The 21,833-nt window shown below is 50.1% G+C and overlaps 1 protein-coding gene across 2 annotated transcripts; it reads right to left on the reverse strand.

Annotated features, from left to right (window-relative positions):
• Nucleotides 1–7,367: 7,367 nt before the first annotated feature.
• Nucleotides 7,368–18,791, reverse strand: TRIB3 (tribbles pseudokinase 3). Of its 2 annotated transcripts, none has more exons than XM_030830985.2 (4): nucleotides 18,531–18,791; nucleotides 14,865–15,149; nucleotides 11,483–11,775; nucleotides 7,368–8,677 (listed from the first exon to the last, which is right to left on the reverse strand). In XM_030830985.2, the coding sequence occupies exons 2-4, from the start codon at nucleotides 15,147–15,149 to the stop codon at nucleotides 8,188–8,190; spliced, it is 1,068 nt and encodes a 355-aa protein (XP_030686845.2). In that variant the 5' UTR covers nucleotides 18,531–18,791; the 3' UTR covers nucleotides 7,368–8,187. The 2 variants fall into 2 exon arrangements, with proteins under 2 accessions (XP_030686845.2, XP_060140636.1); XM_060284653.1 differs by lacking the exon at nucleotides 18,531–18,791 and adding an exon at nucleotides 16,978–17,979.
• Nucleotides 18,792–21,833: the final 3,042 nt, after the last annotated feature.

Here is a 21,833-nt window from a genome sequence, read left to right on the forward strand (position 1 = left end):
GGGGCCGGGAGGGGCGGGGAGCGACGTGGAGACCGCCCCTGCTCGGTCCAGCTGCCAGGTCTGCGGCGGGCAGGCCGGTCCTTGCTCCTTTTGCAGAAAAAATAGAGGCTCTGTTTGTTTCTGATCTGTCCGAGGCCACGCAGCCGGATTTAAATCCAGGCCGGACGGCCTCAGGAACCCACCCGTAGCCAGCCGGACGCTGCCTCTCGGCGGTCACTCTCCACCTTTTGATTGGGCCACTAATGAAGTTTATTTTCTCCGGGCACAGGCTGGAAGCTCTTTGCATCCTCCAGTCTTCCCACCCCTGAACTTTTCTCCCACCCCTCATCCCATAGATCAACAGATCCTATGGGCTCGGCCTGCACGACAGTTCCAGAATCTGTCACCTCTCACCTCCTCCACACCCCATCCCAATCCACCTCCATCCTTTCTCCTCCGGCGTACTGCACCAGCCTCCTCATTGGGCTCCTGGCTTCCCCTTTTGGTCAGTACAATCCATTTTCCACCCAGCTGCCAGAGGGCCCTGTTAGAATCAAGCCATGCCACTCCTCAAAACACTCCCAATAGCTCCCATCTCACTCAAAGTAAAAGCTGAGGTCCCCCCAAGGCCTGCAACTGCCGCCGCTCCTTCTCTGAGTACTATCCTCTTGGCTCACTCCACTCAAGACCCATTGGCCTCCAGATCCTGGAACAAGGCAGACACACTCCCACCTCAGGGCCTTTGCACTTGCCATAGCCCAAATATCTTCATGGATTGCTCTTGCCCTTTATTTTGGGCTTTAGCCAAAAGTCTTCCCTGTCCACTCTATCTGAAATTTCACACACATGCACCTAAATCTAGCATTTTATATTCTCCTTCCTGGCTTCATTTTTTCCCAAAGCATGTATTACTATCTAACAGCATATTTTACTTCTTTATCTTGGTTATCTTTTGGCTGTTTCCCTCTTCCAGAGGATGGGGACTTTTGTGTGTTTTGCTCATTGCTGTGTTCCTGGTGTCTAGAACAGTTTCGAACACATAATAGTTGCCCATGGATTACGTTAAATGAATGAAGGAATCTCAGACTTTCATCTGGGATCAATTTCTTTTTGCCTGAAATATATCCCATAAGGCAGAGGTTCTCAGCCTGAGCTGTATGTTTGAATCACCTGGGGAACTTTTAAAAATCCTATGCCCAGGTCACATCTCAGATCAATTGATTCGGAATATCTGGGGTGGGTACAGGTATCAGGAGTTTTTAAACTCTTTGGTGAGTGTAATGAGAAGCCAAGTTTGAGAACTGTTGTATTAGAAGTCCCTGTAAGGGTGAGTCTTCTCGTGACAAACTTTCTTGGTTTTTGTTTGAAAAATCTTTATTTAGACCTCACTCTTGAGAGACGTTCTTGCTGGGTATAGAATTCTAGCTGGCATTTCAGCACCTTAAAGACAGCATTCCATTGTCTTCTGGCTTCCATTGTTGCTGTTAAAACATCTTCACCTGTCAATCTAACTGCTGTTCTTTCTTTAAATAGCTTTATTGAGAAATAATTTATATACTATAAGATCCACCCATTTAAAGTGTACAATTTAATAGTTTTTAGTACAGAGTTGTGCAACTATCACCATGATCTAATTTTAGAACATTTTTAAAAAATATTTATTTGGCTGCGTCGAGTCTTAGTTGCGGCATGCGGGATCTTTGTTGCAGCATGCGGGATCTTTCGTTGCGGCACGTGGGCTCTCTAGTTTTGGCATGCAGGCTTAGTAGTTTCGGCACATGGGCTTTCTAGTTGTGGCGCACGGGCTCTAGAGCGTGTGAGCTTAGTTGCCCTGCGGCATGTGGGATCTTAATTCCCCGAACAGGGGTTGAACCCACTTCCCCTGCATTGGAAAGCAGATTCTTAACCACGGGACCACCAGGGAAGTCCCTAATTTTAGAACATTTTTACCACCCCCCAAAGAAACCCTGTACCCATAGCAGACACTATCTCCTACTCTCTAACCCCCTCTGCACTAGTCTACTTTTGGTCTCTATAGATTTTCCTATTCTGGACACTTTATATAAATTTAGTCTTACAATATGTGGTTCTTTGTGATTGATTTCTTCCATTTAGCATAATGCTTTTGAGGTTCATCCATGTTGTACTGCTGTTCTCTTGAAAGTAATCTCTCTGGTTTTTTTCCCTCTGAATGCTTTTAAGATTTTTTTCTTTGTCTTTTCACATTTTCACTATGATGTGTCTGAGTGTAAAAATTTATGGAGTCTCTTGCCTCTGTGATTAATGTCAGCTTTCTATCTCACTAGTTCCCTCTTTAGCCACATCTAAACTGTGGTTTAACCCATCTGTTGAATTTTTTATTTTGTTTATTGTATTTTTCATTTTAGAAGTTCTTTTACGTTTTCAAATCCACTTTGTTACTTGATATAGTTTCCTATACTTTGGCCATAGTTTCAAACTTGTTATATATTTATTTAAGCACATTAAACGTTTCTGTTTTATAATGTCTATCTGATAGTATTGCTGTCTGAACTGTGAGTGTCTGTTTCTGCTGGTTTTCACTCCTATTGCCTTGTTTTCTTCTTCTGAGCCTGCAGTTTTATAATGGTCACGTTCACCTGAGCCCTGAATTCACCAGCACAAATTTGTACTGGAGGCAGATACGTTCTTTCAGTGTTCTGGTCTTAGCCTTCGTCCTTCAAGCGCAGAGCTGGCATTCACTTTGGACATTTTTCATTCCAGTGGGTAGACTCTGTAGTCATTCAAACCTGGGTTCAGTCCCATAGTTACACTATCTGTGTGGCCCTGGACAAAAGATTTCCCCTCTCTGGGCCTCAGTTTCTCCCTCTGTACAATGGTGATCATCATTGTCCCTCCCTCATAGGGCTGTTTTTAGGATCTGTATCAGTTATTGGTTATTGATACATAGCAAATTACCCCAAAACTTAGCATCTTAAAACGATATAAACATGTAGATCTCACAGAGTTTCTATGGGTTAGGAATTCAGGAACAGTTTCTTAGGTAGTTTTTGGCTCAAAGTCTCTCAGAGGTTGTAGTTAAGATGTTGGCTGGAGCTTCAGTTATCTGAAGGCCTGACTGAGGCTGGAGGATTGATGTACAAGAAAGCCCACTCATAGGCCTGGTTGGTGCTGGTTATTTGCAGAATGTGTAAGTTCCTTACCACATGTATGTCTCCCTAGGGTACTTGAGTGTCCTAGCAACATGGCAGCTGGCTTTTCCCAGAACAGATGATCCAGAAGAATAAGGCAGAAGCCAAAATATATTTTATGGCCTGTACTTAAAGTCATACTCGTTTATTTTCACAGTTTCCTATTAGTTACACTGTCAGCCCAGCTCAGGGTAGGAGGGAATGTATACAAGGGCATGGATACCAGGTGTTGCAGATCATCGAGGGCCATCTGGCTGTCATGTATCAAATGAGATAGTGGATATAAAGCACTTAGAAGCATGCCTGGCATGTAGTATGTGCCCGTAAACATTAACCATCCCTAATAAGTGTCCTGGCTCTGCTCTAGGCATGTAGGGTCTACACAGCAACCACTTTAATTTACAAACACTTATTGAGCAGCTCTGTGTGCCAGGCACTGTTCTTGGAGCCAGGGAGACAGTTGTAAACAGAGCATATCCTTGGACTTATGAAACTCCCGCAAACAAATGATAGAGAATGTCCTGCCAGGTGGTGCTAAGTGCTGTGCAGAGCCACAAGGCCAGGTGAGGGGAGAGAGAACAAGGAGGGAAAGAGGGCTACATGTCTCTCCCCAGGATGCTGGTACAACTTAGGTGGTGGCTGAGATTTTGACCTGATAAAGCCCCCCCAACATCTGTGAGCCCATCCTAGCATTACAGGCAGGTAGAATTTATGCCCTCTTTACACCCATTTGCAAACAAACCAGGGAGGCGCTAACATGAGCTCTCTGAGTCCCCAAGGAGGCAGGATTTCTCCAAACACAGAGGTTCTCCAACCCAGGGTGGTTGTTAAGATGCAGAACCCCGAGTGTTCTAACTCACTAGGTCTGCGCAGTGTCCAGGGATCTGCATTTTAAACAAGCACCCTAGGGGACTGACTGACCACCTCCGAGAACCCTGTTCTTCGGGCTTCAGCATGTAGGGGAGGGCATGCCCACTCTGAAGAGTCTCTAGGTCCAGCCTCAAGGGAAGGGCAGGGCTTAACTACACAAAAGGAAGGGAACAGTCTGAGGCCCAGAGACACCAAGCAGTTGGCCCAGGGATCTAGTACCTGCAAGGTTCAGTTTTAGGTGCACTGTAGTCAACTCACTTGATCAAGTATACCTCGTGTAGTATATCGAAGAAAGAAAAAAAGGCCACATATTATATTCAGGTCCTCCCACTGAGAGGGAGAATTAATTTCCCCACCTCCTGGATCTGTCTGTGGGACATGCCGATGTGACAGAAGCACAGCTGGGGCACTGGGATTTGTTCTTGTTGCTTTTTGAAACCCCAAGACCACCACAGGAAGGAGCCAGCGCTGAGTCTGTTGGAGGCTGAGACCACGTAGAGCCGAGATGACCCATCCTAGCCGAGGCTCCCTGGAGCCTGCCAATCGGCAGACAAGTGAGTGAAGCTGAGCTGTCCTGGTGAGCCACCCTTTGCCTGCAGCCGCATGAGTGACCAGCTGAGCCCAGCCCAAACTGCTGACACAGACAGTCACGAACCACTATGTTTGGGGGTTTGTAATGCAGCAAAGACTGATACAGCCTAGTTACTGGGGAAGAGAATTTTCCTTCCTTCTCTTGTGGCAAGTTTTTCTTAGTCATGGTAATTAACACTAACTGCCCAACAGACAAACTGCAAATTGCAAAGACTTAACATAGGAAGCTTCATTTCTTGCTCAGTAAAATCTAGCGTGGATCTGGTGGTCCTCCTCTATCTTGTAGCTAAGGGAACGCATGGCCTCAAGTAGTTGTGGAAGGGAAAGACAGGGAGTTGAGGCCCATCAGCTTTCAGTTGCTTTAGCCCAGAAGTGACCACCCCATGTCACTTCTACACACATACCATTGGTCAGAACTAGTCCTGTGACTGTAAGGGAGGCTAGGGCACGTAGGGGAGCATGGGACTTATTGGTGACGCTTGTCTTTGCCACAAAGAACATACCAGGTATAATTAATTTCTTCATTTGTGTGGTTATCTGTTTAACATCTGTCTCCTCTGTTAGACTGAAGTCCATGAGGGCAGGGACCACGTTGCATCCGTCTTGCACGGGACCTGCTCTACCGTTGGTTGGCATTAGGAATAGTTGTTGAATTGCTAGGTGAATGAATAATCGGGCAGGCCACAGTGTGATATTTTGTGTTGAGCTCCCAATTGCATGTAAAATCCCCAGTTAAATTTCTAACAGTCCCTCTCTCCCTGTAATATATAAAGTAATATATATGTATTACCTTTGATATTGTAAAACTCTTATACAGTGATCATTCAGTGAATACAAAGAGAACATGAAAGTCCCCACTAATTGCAGTCGGGGGTGTGGTTATGCGCATTGTATTGCTTGGTGAGAGTGGATGTGTATTTTTTATTTTGATTTGCATTTTTATGTGACAGTTTTCTCGTGGCTGCCTCAGCGTGGCCTTGGCAAGAGTTCCTGCTTCAAGGCAAAACCAGGTGAGTTGTTCTCTCTGTTGTGTGGTTTTGGATGAATCTTTTGCTCTCTCTAAACCTCATTTTTCAGTGGCTGTCCAGTGGTCAGGACTCCATGCTTTCACTGCCATGGGCCTGGGTTCAATCCCTGGTCGGGGAACTAAGACCCCGCAAGCCACGTGGTGTGGCCAAAATAAATAAATAGTAAACCTCATTTTTCTTATCTGTGAAATGACAAGAGCATCTGCCTCATAGAGTTGTCGTGAGGCTTGGATGAGTCTCTCCGTGTAATGTAGATAAAGACCTGCCACTTGGCAGCCCCCGTTTTCTATAAGCTGTCCCCCCTTGCCCTTGTTCCACAGGCACCAGGGAGAACACAGCTTGTGAGGGAGCTGGGGCAGGATCTATGGGAGGGCTTGGGGGAAGGGTGAAAGTTGGGGACTGCTCCATGAGACCCTAGACAGAGCTAGGCCCTGTTCTGGGTGATGCTGGGTGCACAGAGAGGAGGCTGACTTGTCCCTGTCTATATTAGTTAGCATTTGCTGTGTAACAAAACATCCTAAAACTTAATGGCTTAAAACGATGATCATTTTATTTAGCCCATGATCCTGTGGGTCAGTTGGGGAATTCTTCTGGTCTGGGTCAGCCTGACTGAACTCTGCATTTGTAGTCAGCTGGGGGGTCAACTGGTGGCTGGAGGATCTAGGATAGCTTCCTTCACCTGTCTGCGGTTAGCAGGCTATTGGCTGAGCTACCACAGTTCTCTTCCTCGTGCTTTCTCCCGCTACCTCCTCCTTCTCAGAATTTGATTTTGTTCATTTATCACTACCCCACCCTCCCAACCCCCCACACATAGCGTGAGCCTCAGGGAGGCTGCTCCCACCTACAGCTGGAGAACTGGCATGATTAATTAACATAACTGCATTTCCCTTGCTGGTGATTGGCCAGGAGGTCACAGTGGCCCAGTTCTGGCCAAAACGTCTGTTAGGAGTGCTCCTGGGAAAGACTTCCCCATCCCATGGAAAAGCTAGAGAGAGAACAACTAACTCTGACTGAGGACTTGTTATGCCAGCCACTGTTTATTCGAAGTGTTTTAGCTAAAATAACCCATTTGATTCTCCTGAGTTAGGTATTATTATCCCTCATTTTACAGATTAAGAATCTGAGGTATAGAGTGATTCAGAAACTTGCTGAGGGTCAAACAGCTAGTGAGTGTTGGGGCCAGGATTTAATTCCAGGTAACCTGACTCCAGAGTACTGAGTTCTCAAGTACTACCACGCCACCCTCCTTCTTCCTCTGGTCATGGGTCTCTCTTATGTGACACCTGGGGCTGCCATAGCCATTGTACGAGCAGTTACCTGGGACAACAGAGCAAAGAGACAGAATGAGCCTAGGGAGCCAGGTCCTTGCTAACAGCTCTGAGAGCCGAATCAACCAGCGTGAAGCCCATTCCCCGCCTGTCGACCTCTTGCTTTGTGTGAAATACGTTTTCTTCTTTTCAAAGCCACTTTAACTCACGGTTTCAGTTACATGCAGCCAAAAAGTATCCTGAGACACCAAGACATCCAGAAGGAACAGAGGGAATGAGGGAAGACCTACTGGGTCTTCTGTTCTCATGAACCACTCAAGCTGAGATTGACACACAAGGCCTCTGGCCTTTCACCCTGGGGCTGGTTTGGAGGCAGACAAAACTCATAAGAGATGGGGAGGAGAAGATGGATGAAATAACCAGGAGAAATGACAGTACTTCATAATTCCTTTATTAGGCACAAGATAAAAACATATACTCATGGCATCCAAATCCCACAGTGTTGACATAGGGTCCTGGACCCCAAGTGTCCCCAGAACAGAGCTTGGGACTTTTCAGGAGGTCAGGGGACAGAACCTGCCTGATCCCGGCCCCCAACTCTGGTGCTCAGGTCAGGGGCCACTGAGGTGGACAGGCCTGGCCCTTCACTCCAAACTACTCTTTGAGTTAGATGAAGACCAGCCTCACCATTTGCACTCTTGATCTTCCAGCCCAAATCCTTGGCTCAGGCCTGGATGGAGAAGCCCTTGACCAAGAGGACAGAGCTGCTGGGGGCACAATTCCCAGCATGGTCTGGGCTCTAGAGTCCTGAGTTACAGGGGAGGGGCCTGGAGCCTTTGGCACAGGGATGCTTCCCTTTCTCTGAAAAGGTGCAAGATACAAAGGCAGCTCGGTTGTTTGTGTAAGGGACTGTCCCATGTCAGAGGTACCTGGGCATCAGCATGAGTGGATGCCGATACCTGCACTGTGGGTGCTCAGTGTAGACACTGCCCAGTGGGCCTGGAAAGTGTTGTCAACTCTGTGAGCAGGAGTTTTGTCTCTGTCGTTCACTGCTGTGTTCCCAGCACTGGGAGTGGCACTTGGCACAGTGAGCTCCCGAGGACTCGGTGAGGCACGAGCTCATGTGCACAGGTGTGTGCGTCCAGCACGCTCCACACACACCTCCTCCTCTCTCCCTCCCAGAAGGCACTTAAGGTTCGGCTCAGTTCAAAGAGGCAGGAGAGAGCTTAGAGATACCCCAGCCTCAACTGGCTCTGGGGCTGAGAGTCCAGTAGGGTCGCGTTAGCCGTAGAGACACACATCTCTCTCTCCCTCCTCCTCCGCCTCCTCCAGCCCCAGCCCTTCTGGGACCACCTGGTCAGCCTCGCAGACGCTGGATCGCGAGGGGTGTGTAGGGACCACATTCTCCCGCAGCCAAGGGTGCAGCAGGATGCCTGAGGCCGTGAGCCGCTCAGCTGGCTCCCTTCGGAGGAGGCAGCGGACCAGGCAGCGGGCCGGGGCCGAGAGGCCCTCGGGCAGGGCGAAGGCCCCACGGCGGATCTTGCCGAAGAGCAGAGCAGGCTCTGAGTCCTGGAAGGGGTAATGGCCAGCCAGCATGGTGAAGAGGGCCACGCCCAGGCTCCAGACGTCTGCCGCCTTGCCGGAGTAGGATGGCTGGGAACTGAGGATCTCGGGGCCCACATAGGCTGGGCACGCGTGCTTGTCCCACAAGGAGTCGTCAGGCCCGGTCAGCACACAGGCGTCCTCCAGGTTCTCCAGCACCAGCTTTGTCCTGTGCAGGGGGAGAGACAGGGGGTCAGATAGTGGGACCCCCACGCCACCACCCCACACTGTCACACTTAATGGCATCCATTTCCCAAGTGCCTGCTGGCATTTGCCAGACATGAGCCAGTCCTGTGAGGCTGGATGATTGATTAATGCCGTATTACACATGAGGAAGTCTAGGCTCAGAGAGATTAAGTCATGTCTTAAGGTCACAGAGCAATTAAATTTGAACTAGGACTCTAGGAGGAACACATTTCCCAACAGTCTGTGGGGCGGGGGCCCGGTGTGGGGAGGTGCGTGAGGTGGCTGAGGGCATTAAGCCTCTATTAAGCTAGATGCAAACTTAGGGTCTAGGCAGGTAACAAAATTAGAAGTAGGAAGTGGGGACTGTGCCAACTATCTCAGCACAAACCCTGCCTAAAAAGGGCACCACTAACAACATTACAGTCAGTATTTGGAGTGTCCACTGCGAACCTGACCCTGGGCTGAGCTTCTACCTGGTGTATGTCATTTCACCCTCATACAACCGATGAGGAAGAGGCCATTTTGCAGCCACGGGAAGCAGGGCTGGGACTGAAGCTCTCTCCGGCCCAGAGCCAGCGCTATGAGCTGCTTATGTAGTTCCCAGGTGGCTCCATGGTCCCCTTTTCCACAAGAGAAGTCAGAGATCATAGTTTAATGAAAAAAATCCCAGCTTTTAAAAAGTTAGCAACCAATTTTATTTATTTTTTTAATTAATTAATTTTGGCTGCACTGGGTCTTTATTGTGGTGCACGGGCTCTCTAGTTGTGGTGCAGGCTCAGTAGTTGCGGCACGCGGGCTTAGTTGAGGTATGTAGGATCTTAGTTCCCTGACCAGGGATCGAACGGGGGGCCCCTGCATTGGGAGCGTGGATAACCATTGGACCACCAGGAAAGTCCCTTTTTTTTTAAAATTTTTTGGCCATGCCGCGTGGCCTGTGGGATTCCAGTTCCCTGACCAGGGATCAAACTTGGAGCCCCCGCAGTGGAAGCCTAGAGTCCCAACCACTGGACCACCCGCGGATTCCCGCAACCAATTTTAATTAAAAACACAAACGAACAGGAATGTGGGGCAAAAAAAAAGAGTGTGTAGACCCCCATTTGCAACTTCTGCTTTAAATAACTCCCACGGCGCTTCCCTGGTGGCACCGTGGTTAAGAATCTGCCTGCCACTGCAGGGGACATGGGTTCGAGCCCTGGTCTGGGACGATCCCACATGCTGAAGAGCAACTAAGCCCGTGTGCCATAACTACTGAGACTGCGTGCCACAACTACTGAAGCCCACGTGCCTAGAGCCTGTGCTTGGCAACAAGAGAAGCCACCACAATGAGGAGCCCGCGCACCGCAACAAATAGTAGCCCCCGCTAGCCACAACTAGAGAAAGCCCGTGTGCAGCAATGAAGACCCAACACAGCCATAAATAAATAAATTAATTAATTATAAATAAATAAATAACTCCCACCGAGCACTCTAGACTACTTTAATAGGAAGCATACTATTACCACTGCTTTAATCTTGTTCCCATGACACCACTTCCTGGGTGCCTGTCTGAAAATGCTGACTAGTCCTGTGAATCACTGCACAGGGGGTGGGCTGAGGTGTTAGCACTATTGGCCCATTTTTCAGATAAAGAAGTCAAGGTTCGGGGCTTCCCTGGTGGCGCAGTGATTGAGAGTCCGCCTGCCGATGCAGGGGACACGGGTTCGTGCCCCGGTCCAGGAAGATCCCACATGCCGCGGAGCAACTGGGCCCATGAGCCTGGCCGCTGAGCCTGCGCGTCTGGAGCCTGTGCTCCGCAACGGGAGAGACCACAACAGTGAGAGGCCCGCGTACCGCAAAAAAAAAAAAAAAAAAAAAGAAGTCAAGCTTCAGTCAGGTGAAGCCATTGCTCAAGGACAAATTGCAAGTTAAAAAGTAGAACCAGAATTTGAACCCAGGTTTCTTTGATTCCACCATCTCTCTTCTGATGGTGCTTCTCAAACTATTGCCTTGAAAAGGGAAGAAAGTACTTTTCTCACTTCTGGGTGGTCTGGGGGTGTTGTACTTACCCTAAGCTCAAAATTATTTGAAGCTGTGTATTAGCTTAAAAATCATTATAAAATTTACATTCTACTTCTTACTAAAAGCATGTTCATTTTAGTATAGAATGTAAAAGGAATTAGAAAACCACCCTTAGGCAAACATCCTAGGAATAACTGCTACAGGCAGAATGGATGGTGGCTGAAATTAGTGGGTGAAAGTTTAAGGAGAAACAGGATATTTACATGCAGAGCCCTAAAGAACCTCATAGTACAGATTAATTACAAGGTATTGCCCAAGGTATTTATTATTATTTTTTTTAATTTTAATTTTTTTTTGGCGGTACGCGGGCCTCTCACTGTTGTGACCTCTCCCGTTGTGGAGCACAGTCTCCGGACGTGCAGGCTCAGTGGCCATGGCTCACGGGCCCAGCCGCTCAGCGGCATGTGGGATCTTCCCGGACTGGGGCACGAACCAGTGTCCCCTGCATTGGCAGGCGGACTCTCAACCACTGCGCCACCAGGGAAGCCCCCAAGGTATTTATTAATTATAAATGGTAAATTAGGAAACTTCCAGTGGAGAAACTTGGTAGAAGCCACCTTAACCAAAGATTGAGGTTAACATCACAGCAATCCGTATCAGCAGCCCATATCTCCTGATAGGATGGGCTGAGAAGACCCTATGGCTTCTGTGGTATTCTTGCCAAAAATGCATAACCTCAATCTAACTGTGACCAGAACATCAGTCAAGGCCTTATCCGTGGCCACGCTCACCTCTCCGGGTCAGTAAAGATGAAGCGCTGCAGCTTGAGGTCGCGCAGGACCAGCCCGTGCTGGTGGCAGTGTGCCAGGATGGTGGCCATCTGGCGGAAGAGAGCTGCGGCCTCGGGCTCCAGGAGGCGCCGCCGGCGACGCACCAGGCTGTGCATGTCCCCATGCGGCCGTGGGAAGAAGGCGTAGAGGTGCCGCGTGCCTGTCAGGACCTCCACCGGCCGGGCCACATGGCAGTGGTGGGGCAGCCGCAAGTATGGCTCCAGCACCGCCAGGGCCTCACAGGCCGGGTACACCTGTGGGAGCATGGTGTGAACACGGGTGGGGACCCCGTGGGGCCCAGGTCGGCCTTGCAGCCAGTCACAGCCAACTACTGTGTGCTGGGCCTTGTGCCCCAGCACTTCAGCAGCAGGTCACTCAATCCTGACCAAGCGGAGGGCCACACGGCCAGCAAGGGACAGAGCTGAGACTGAATCCCTGTTCTCCATCATCCGGGCTCTTAGCTGCGAGCTCATATGGCCTTAAACCTCAGATAATTTAAAATAACAGGTAACCTGAACAAAAATAACCCCCGCAAACAGAGGGCATCCAAAAGAGGAGATCATGCAGAAGTAACTCATCCTTCCCCTCATCATCAATATGGCTACCATTCTCTAGGATTCACTGCCCACCCACCCTTTCCTTTATTCCACAAGCAGGCATTGAATGCCTACCTGTACCAGCCACTGGGGCGCTAACTTGACTGACAGCCATGGTCCCCGCCCTCCTGGTGCCCATAGTCCAATACATGAGACAGTAAACAGGCCAAAAAAACTAAATGCTTACAAATTCTGATAAGAATTGCAAAGGAATGCTGGAATAAAGAGCATTCTGGCAGGAGGCACCTATTTTAGAAAGTGTAGTCTGGAAGGGACTCTGAGGAAGTGACCTGAATGACTGAGGTGCCCAAGGGATAAGCTTTCTAGGTGGGAGGCACAGGAAGTGCAAAGGCCCTGAGGCAGGAAAGAACCTGAGCTGCTCTAGAAACCCAGCCAAAGATCAGTATGGCTAGAATGGGGTGGGGGAGGAGGGTGGGGCCCGTGGTGAGAGTGGGGAGGTTGTGGGGAAAGATGCTAGGGGCTTTATGGACATTAGATGGAAACCTTGCCATATTCCTGAAAGGATGTTCAGAGGAAGGTGACTTGGAAGCCACACAGCTAATCAGTGGTAGAGCAGTCTACTCACTTTGGTTTATCTGCCTTTAAACCCTTTGCTTGTTATTTTGTCTGTGACACACAGAAAGTAAAAATAAATAACTAAAGCATATACATATTTAATCCATGAAAAAATGTAAGTAGATGTGTTAAAACAAAACAGTTGGGGTGGCTTGGAGGCAATAATCCAAAAACGGAGACGTTTTTAAAAGTCAGGGCAAGCGCATCCCTGCCTCTGAGCATTTGCACCTGCTTTTCCTGCCACCTGAATGTTCTCCTCTAGATACCCACAGGGCTGGCTCCCCCAGTGCACTAGTCACTGCTCAAAGTCACCTCCTCAAAGAGGTCTTTCTGGACTTCCCAGCTAAGATCACCTTCACCCCCTCCCCTCCCCACTCCCTTCTCTCCCATCTCCTAGTTTTTCTCCATAGCAGTTAAGATCACCTGATGTATATTTTACTCATTCACCCCCAGCGCGAACTGTGGGGGCAGAGCTTGGTCTACTTTTGAGCCACAGCATGGTACATGGTGCATGGTGCACGGCACGTACAAGTGCTCACTGAGAGTTTGCTGAATTAATGAATAAGGCAATAATCTAGGAAGACAGGATGTAGATCTTTCTACACACCGACCAGAAAAGCCTAGGCAATGTGGAAACGGCAGGTCGGCCCCCACAGCTCACGCTGGACATAGGAACAGGCACATCCCAGAAGATTTCTTTACATGTTCCTAAATGTCCAGGGCCATGTGAAAGCACGGTGCTTCTGGCTCCAGCTTGCCATGGTCGTTCCTCTCAGCATGGACCTCCCTCCCCAGGGGAACAGAAAAAAACCTGTGGTGCTGCAGGAAGGGGACCCAGAGTTCAGGGGTTCCTTAGAGCACCTGGGGTAGCCCTGGGGACCAGCATCAGGCAGCCCAGAGCCCAGTGTGATGTCCAGATCTGGCCCTGCCCGCTGCACCCCCATCAACAGGAGCTGGAGCCACCGTTGCTGCTCCTCCCAGTTGGATGGAGGCTTCAGTCCCTCTGCCTCTCTGTGCCTTCCCAAGGGGACCCAGCCCCCTTCTACCCCTCCCTGTGTACCTGGGTCTCCCTATCCTCCTTACCCCTGCCCACCAGAGCAAACCTGCCCTGCCTGTATCTGAACCACCTGTCCTAGCATGAGGCCCACGGCTCTGGGCTTAACCTGCTTGGGCCCAATCTCAGCTCTGACACCTCTTGGCTTTGTGAGGTGGCAGGTAACCACAGCTTTCTGAACCTCAGAGCCTGTCCTCTATCTCTAGAATGGGCCCAATAATAGTAGCTACCTCATAGACTATGTGAAGATTAGAGGAGTGATGCAGACTAGACAATCAACATAGTACCTGGTGCACAGTAAACACCTACGATTATGCTTTCTCATCTCTGTCCTTGTGAGCTGAGACCTGGCAGTGTCCTGTATGGGTCACTTGGCCCTGCCTGTTGCCTGAATTCTGCCAAGAACTCTGATTTCTGTCAGGAACCCTGGACTGTGCCCTAGGATCCAGGCTTGATGCCATGTGGCTTCATGCATGGCCCTTCTCCTCTTGACCTCAGTCTTTCCATCTGTAAAATGGCCACTGGTAGGCCCAATGACCTCCAGGTTCCCAGGAGTTCTGATGTCTACCATATCTCATCTTACCCTGTGCAAATACTTTAAATGGCTCCCCACAGCCTAGTGGGGGCTTCTTCCTAATGCTTTCACAACCAGTGGCTGCAAGCTCTCATCTGCTGGCCCTGTCTGCACCCCCTCTCCACTCCGGCCACAATGAAGTCCTTTTAATTCTCTGAAGTGCCTTGCCCTCAATCCTGTAGGCCTCTGTTTCCCCTGCCTGGAACTCCCTTCTCCCACTTTTCCCTGGCTGACTCCTACTCAGCCTTTTCTGACTCTGCCTTTGAATACACTAGAGGCTTCTCTGTGCTCTCATGGCCCCTAAGCTCCACCCCAGCAACATTTATCATACTATGGGGCCTAAGCTGTGAACTCCCCCAGGGCTGGGACCATCTGGTTTACCTCTCGGTTTCAGCCCAGCCTGGAGCTTGACAGAGAGCTGGGGATTCACTGGTTGCTTCCCCAACAAAAACAGAACTAAATTAATATAAGGGTCCCTCAGCCCTGGCAATCCTTTCCCAGCCCCCTGTGATGCTTGGGGACAGTGGTCCCTGGGGCATGTACCTTGCAGATGTACTCCGTGCCTGTGGGGCAGTGCAGGGTGCGGTAGGTCCGGCTGCCCTCCTCAGGCTCCAGGAGAACATAGGGTCCAAGCCTGGAGGCAGTGGTCACAGCAGGGGTGTGAACTGGAGCAGGGGGTGGGCTCAGGGGCAGTTGGCAGGAGGGCGGCTCGGGCCCACATCGAGCATGTTTCTGGGTGGGACACTCAGTGTCTAGGTCATCATCCAACTCCAACCGCTTCTTCCTGGAGGGGGCACCCTCAGGAACAGCCAGAGAGGTGGCTTGCATCTAGAAAGAAGGGGAGAAAAGCACTAAAATGAGGCTGCTCGGTGTCCCCTCTTTTCGTCTGCTGGTGGAGGATACACTGGCACAGGCTTTATGAAGGGTGACTTGGCGGTATGCATTAAATGGACAAATGCATATACCCTTGGCTGGGTGTCCCACTTCTGGGAATTTATCCTCCAATTTAAATGCCTACCAAAAAATTAAATATGTGAAAGGCTGCTAATCAGAGCCTTGCGTCTACCAGCAAAAAGCAGGAAATTCCCCCAGATGTCCAGCAGTAGAAGACTGGTTAAAACATCACGGTACAGCCACACAGTGGAATACTATACAGCTCTGAAAAAGACCAGGAACTCTCTACATACTGATGCAATGATGCAAGTACAAGGTTATCCCTACAGCCCATGTGATAGAAACAATTAAATGCCCATCATTAGGAGACTGGTTAAATACATTATATTTCTCTATATGTGGAACAGTTGTAGCCATATAAAAGACTGAGGAAATTCTTTGTGTGCTAATTGGAAAGATCTCCAGAGTGAAATGTTAAGTGAAAAAAAAGCACAGTGGAGAGGTAGATTTGATGGTTGGTGAGAGGGAGGAAGAGAGACTTTGCACTGTATCTGTTGAGTGCTGTAGTATAGGCAGCTATTACCTCTGAAAGGTAGGGAGGGATGCAAGGAGGGGGAGGGGGAGTAGGGATGATGAAGGATGATGAATCAATGAAGTGTATACTGAATTTACATATGAATGGATGTTCTGGAATGAATATACTTATTGTCAAGTGAACAAAGCTAGCTGCTGAACAGTGTACCCAAGATGATCTCATTTATGTAAAAAAACCCACCAGCATGTAATATGATGTATCTGCATATTTGTATATATAGGTGTGTAAATGCACAGGAAAAGGTCTGGAAGGACCCAGACTAAATTCAGTAGCTTCTGGCCTCCTGAGAGACTCCAGAAGAGGAAGGGATTTGGTAGGGACGCAAGGGAATTTTCAATTTCAATAATTTAAAATAAAGATTCCACATTCACTTAGTGCTTGAGTATTTCAAAACAGATGAGGTGTATTTCTTTTTTAAAATGTGAACTTTGTTTACATGCAGAGTTAGTCCACCAGCCAGCTCAGTTTTACCATCAGGTGAGAATGAGGCAGGGAGGGGAGGTCTCTCAAAGCCCCAAGATTCACTCATTCAACTTCAGAGGAAGCACCCCGCACCCCCACCCCGGGTACAGCTGTGTCACCGTGTGTGTGGTGGGTGGAGGAGAGTGCAAAGGCATGTCAGGGAGGAAAGGTTCTCTCCAGGACCCGTCTGCCCACCCATCCAGGCTCCAGATGAGGAACAAGGAGGCCCAGGTATGAGGTGTGAGAGGGAGATAGACTTCAGCCATGTGAAGACCTTCCCAACAGTCCTAGGCAGGATTAGGGGGAAACATCACTCAGTCAGTTCTCTGACTGAAGCCCATCTCTCCAATCATGCCAAATGCATGGGCTCCCAAATGCATGGGCTGCCTTGGGAGGGAGGGAGCCCCCATCTCGAATGAAAGACCATAATCCCATCTTGGTAAGAATGCATTAGGGGGTGACCGTAATCAGATATTCCCTGGATGTCATCCTGGCTCAGACCCTTCCTGGCTGGCGAGCCCTAGGCAAGTTCTTCAAAATTCCTGAGCCTCCATTCCCTCATCTGTAAAGTGGATGCAAACCCCATAAGATGTTTGTAATGATGAAATGAAAATACAAATAAATTAACATGGCCCTGTTGCAGGGTAGGTGTCAGGAAATGGTCACTACTGTTGGTTTGTTATTATTATTATCATTATTACTCACAGCTGAAGATGCTGAAGTGCTACCCTTGGGAGTCTCAGAAACTTCTGCAGGGATGAGGTTAGGATGACACTCCTTACTGCACTGGCTATTCAGAGAGTAGAGCAAGATGATCCCTGTCTGTGTAGATGCTTCGTGCCCTGCAAAGCCTGAGACTCCCTGGAGTGGCTTTCCCGTGGCCACATCGGCACCCCAGGCTGCTTTTGCCCTATCCAGGGCTCAGAGCCTGGTAGGGCCTGGGATGAGCTCCATTGGACAGATGGGGTAACTGAGTCTATAGGTGAACAAGGGAATTTGCATGCCACAGGGCAAGACTAAAATCTCTGCAGTAGGATGGAGGCAGCCCCTAATTTCTACCTCTTGCTGTTCCCTGACACTCCCAGGGGAATAAGGGCGGGTCATACCAAACACACACACTCACACAACCCAGGGCAGACGGGTGTACACACGCCCCCTCAAAACACACTCTGTCCAAGCCAGCCAGCCAAGGCACACATACAAGGCAGAGAGGGGCACCCACATTATTAAGAGACACACACCTCGCCCTCCACCGGCAAGCTTGCACGCACACGCACAGAGCTCTCCCAACTATCATACTCACGACTGCAGGACGGATACCAACAAGGCCACACGCTCAGTCTGACCCCACGCCCACCCCGCCCCCACGCCCCCACAGCGAAGGCAGTGGGCGGCCTCGCCCCGTCCTCGGCAGCCGGGATCGGAAGCCGTGGGAGAGGAAGCGGCGGAGGGGCGGGGGTCCCGGAGCAGAAGGTTCAGCGGAAACCGAGGGCCGGCGAGGGGCCTGGGAGGGGCGGGCAAAGGCAAGGAGGCTGGGCCCCTGGGCTGAGATAAGAGGCCTCGCCCCCACACCCCAGAATCAACAGGTACAACACACACAGTCGGCAACAACAGAATACGCGCGCATCCTACAGCTCGCAAACCGGTAGCCGTCAGGCCCGTCACACCCGTGGTCCATGCCCTCACGCCACGTCCTGGCTGCCTTTGACCCTGCGCCGCCCCCCCCCCCCCCGCCCACCACGGGCACCGCCGTCCCCGCACGGCCCGCACCTGCCGCCCGGTACTCAGCCCTCCGCATAGCTCGCAAGGTCCCCGGAGACACAGCCCCACCCGGACCCCACTGGCCTACGCGGACCCCAGCAGATCCGCAAGGACACATTCCACAGGTAGACAGGCTCCCCCAGTGACCCCCACAGACCTCCCCGCACCCAGCCACACAACTCCCCTGCCCGCCCCACACTCACACAAATGCGGACACTACACACCCTCCGCCCCCGGGACACGCTGCCACGCCCGGTGGGTACGCATCCTCCCGCCAGCCTGATCGGCCACGCTCGGCGACCCCACGCCCTGTGGGGCCGCGTCACCTGGGCCCGGCGGGAACACTCAGCCCAGGTCGCTCCCCGGACCGTGGGTTTCCTTAAAAGTTGTGTGTATGTGTGTGTGTGTACGTGTGACACGCGACAACCCCAGCCGCCCCGAGGCTCCCGGCCGCCCCTCAGCCCCTCCGGCCGCAGCCTCACGCCCCCGCTGGGTACCCTGCCCTCGCGCGCGACGAAGTCCTGGTGCCGGCCAAGCTCAGAGTCCCCAGGCACCCGCGGGTGGCCCGCGCTGCTCCGTCGTGGCTGAGCTCGGCTCCGGGTCGGGCTCTGGCTTCGGTCCCCAGCAGCCGGACGCGTGCGGAGCCGCCGCCGCTTCCGCTGCGAATATCTCGGGGACGCCGAGCGCCGGGCTACAGCTCCGACGCGGGTGATGTAAACCTGAGCTAATCAGCCACTGCCTGATGCCCTCAGGCCCGGGATTGCACCATCCCCTGAGCCCCGCCCCCCGGGGTCACCTCCGCGGGCGCCCCGCCCCACCCCTTCCGTGCGGTCCGCTTGCGGTCCCGGAACCCCTCCCGGCCCTCTAGGGGTGTCTTGTTTCCACCCCCGCCTCCTGCCTACCCCTCCCGCCCCGTATTCGAAGATTCAAAGCGATGCCGGTGGCTGGCTCTCCCTATCACCTTGGAAAAAGCATTTTGCTTTTCTGAGTCTCAGTTTTCCCATCTGTGAAATAGAAGAACATCCTTCTTTCTCAGGACGGGGCGGAGGAGAAAAAGAGCAAACCGTGACAGTTTTCTGGGTGCCCCCCCCCCCCCGCGGTAATAAAGCACTTGCCCACCATTGCTTTATTAAGCGTTTAGGAGAACCCTGGGCAGGCAGGAAACTCCATTCTCCCGCATTCTGCTAAGGGGCAGCCTGAGGCCCAGCTATGGGAAAGCAACCCAGGAGCTTTGCAAAGACCGCGGACTTAGGAGCTGACTCTGGGCTCAACAGAACCACTGTGGTGCCCTGGGGAGGCCTGGGCTCTGGTGGGCTTCACAGCACTCATTTAATAGAGGCAGTGCAGCCTGGTAGTTAAGAGCAAGTCCCCTGGAACCGGTCTGCCTAAGTGTGCCCAGACCCACTGTGCCCAGACCCACTGTGCTACCTCAGGAAATGGATTAAATAAGTTAACAAATGTTAAATGCTTAGAATGCGTGGCACATGGTAGATGCTCAGTAAACAGAGTGGAGACAGTGGAGGCTCAGAGAGGGACGGCACCCGTAACAGGACTTGCACCCCAGGTGTGGGAAGCCCAGGTGCCACTCACTGTTTGGTGAAGCATCCCTCTGCAGCCCCGTGGGTCCAATCCCTTTAAGGCCTTGATGTCTGAATTCACCAGTGTCGAAAAATAACTCCTCCAGGCAGAGGTTGATGGGAGGCAGGTGGAGTCACCTTTGTTTCCTTGGTTGCAGAACTCCAGGGACCAGCTCACCTGTGTCTCAGAGCCTTCAGGGCACAGCAAGGGGTTCTGGGATCTCATTTAACCCTGGAGACTCCCATGCCTGGGAGGGATGAATGAACTCATTTTCTACACCAGGACCTAGACTCAGCTGGACCCTCCCACAGCTGTAGGGGACAAGGAAAGGCTGGGATGTTGTTTTCCCAGCACCTCTCTGAAGCCAGACTGTGGCTGCGTTTGCTTATACATTCCTAACTTTGTTTCATGCTGTGTCAGACCCTGTTCTAAGTGCTGGGAACTCAGCAGTAACAAGACTGACTAATCCCTGCCCTCACGGATCTTATAAATCAGTGGGGAGACAGACCATTCTCAGGAAAATAAAATCAATAAACCAAGATCATTTAAAATAGGTCATGTGTCATGTATTTTCTTGAATAGCATAAATTTATTCTCTATCAGATATGACTGAGGGCTGGCTATTTTCAGTAAGGCTCATCAGGAAGTTGATGTTTAAACTAAGATCTTAAGGAAGAGAAGGGGTGAGGAGTGCAAAGATGTGAGAGAAGACGGAGGAAAGAGTAAGTGCAAAGGCCCTGGGACACTTAAGGAACTGTGAAAAGGGCAATGTCACTTCTATTCTATAGATGAGTCAAGGTGAGGGGCTTACCCACGACCACCCAGCTTAGTATATGAAGCAGATTTGAGATTTGAAACTGGGGCAGCTGACTCCAGTGCCCACAATGTCCAGGGACATTTCACAATCTTTGCAACCCAGAAGCCTCCTCCAAGACTTGTGGGTATGGTCACTGGAACTGTACCTTGGGCATGGACCCCAGGTTTGGGGACCTTATCACTGTTAGGGGTATCAAATCCCAATTCTCTAGACCAGCACTTTTCAATAGAACATAACAAAACCAAATATGTAGTTTCAGATTTTCTAGTTATGCATTAAAGAAGCATAAAAGGAAACAGGTGAAATTAATTTTAATAATATAGTTTATTTAATCCAATATATATAGCATATTATAATTTCAACAGATAGTAAAAAATTGTTAATGAGATAACCTAAATTTTTTTCATACTAATATCTTCAAAATCTGGCATATATTTTATGCTTAGTTTGGACACAAATCAGCATGGAAGCGAAATTGTCAGTGGTTAAAGTAAAATTGTCAGTGGGTAAAGAATGTTAAAGTATCAAAACAATTAAGGTTTGTTTAATGGAGAAAATGTTTTACCTGTTTTAAAATTAAAATTAAAAAAAATGAAAAATTCAGTTCCTCAGTCACCCTAGACACACTTTTAAATGGTCAATAGCTACCTGCGGCAAATGGCTACCATACGGAGTAGCACCACCCTAGACCAAGAATCTCCGGCACAGGGTCCAGCAAGTATAGCAAAGAAGTGAAGAGCCTGTTGGGTCTACAACAAAGCTGCCAAATAGCCTTGAGCCTCAGCTTCTGCATCTATAAAATGGGATTAATTATACCTTCCTTGCATTGTAGTCTTCAGGATTAAATGATTAAATGTACTGAAACATCCTTATGTCATAGTCAAACCACATTTCCTGGGTTCAAATCTTACCACTGCCGAGTAGGGAGATTTTGGGTAATTTACTTAAGCTCTCTGTGCCTCAGTTTCCTCATCTGTAAAATGGAGATTTTAATAGTATCTACTTCATTGGTTTGTCATGAGGATTAAATGACAATGTTTGTGAAGTGCCTGGAATATAAATGCTATATAATGGGACTTCCGTGATGGTGCAGTGGTTAAGAATACGCCTGCCAATGCAGGGGACACGGGTTCAAGCCCTGGTCCAGGAAGATCCCACATGCCGCAGAGCAGCTAAGTCCGTGCGCCACAACTACTGAACCTGTGCTCTAGAGCCCGCGAGCCACAACTACTGAAGCCCGCGCACCTAGAGCCCGTGCTCCGCAACAAGAGAAGCCACCGCAGTGAGAAGCACATGCACTGCAACGAAGACCCAACGCAGCCAAAAATGAATACATTTATTCTTTTAAAAAAACAAATAAAATAAATGCTATATAAGCATTTGTTTAAAAGTGAGAAAATAAAAG

Source organism: Globicephala melas, chromosome 15, assembly GCF_963455315.2.
Source record: "Globicephala melas chromosome 15, mGloMel1.2, whole genome shotgun sequence".
NCBI lineage: Eukaryota > Metazoa > Chordata > Mammalia > Artiodactyla > Delphinidae > Globicephala > Globicephala melas.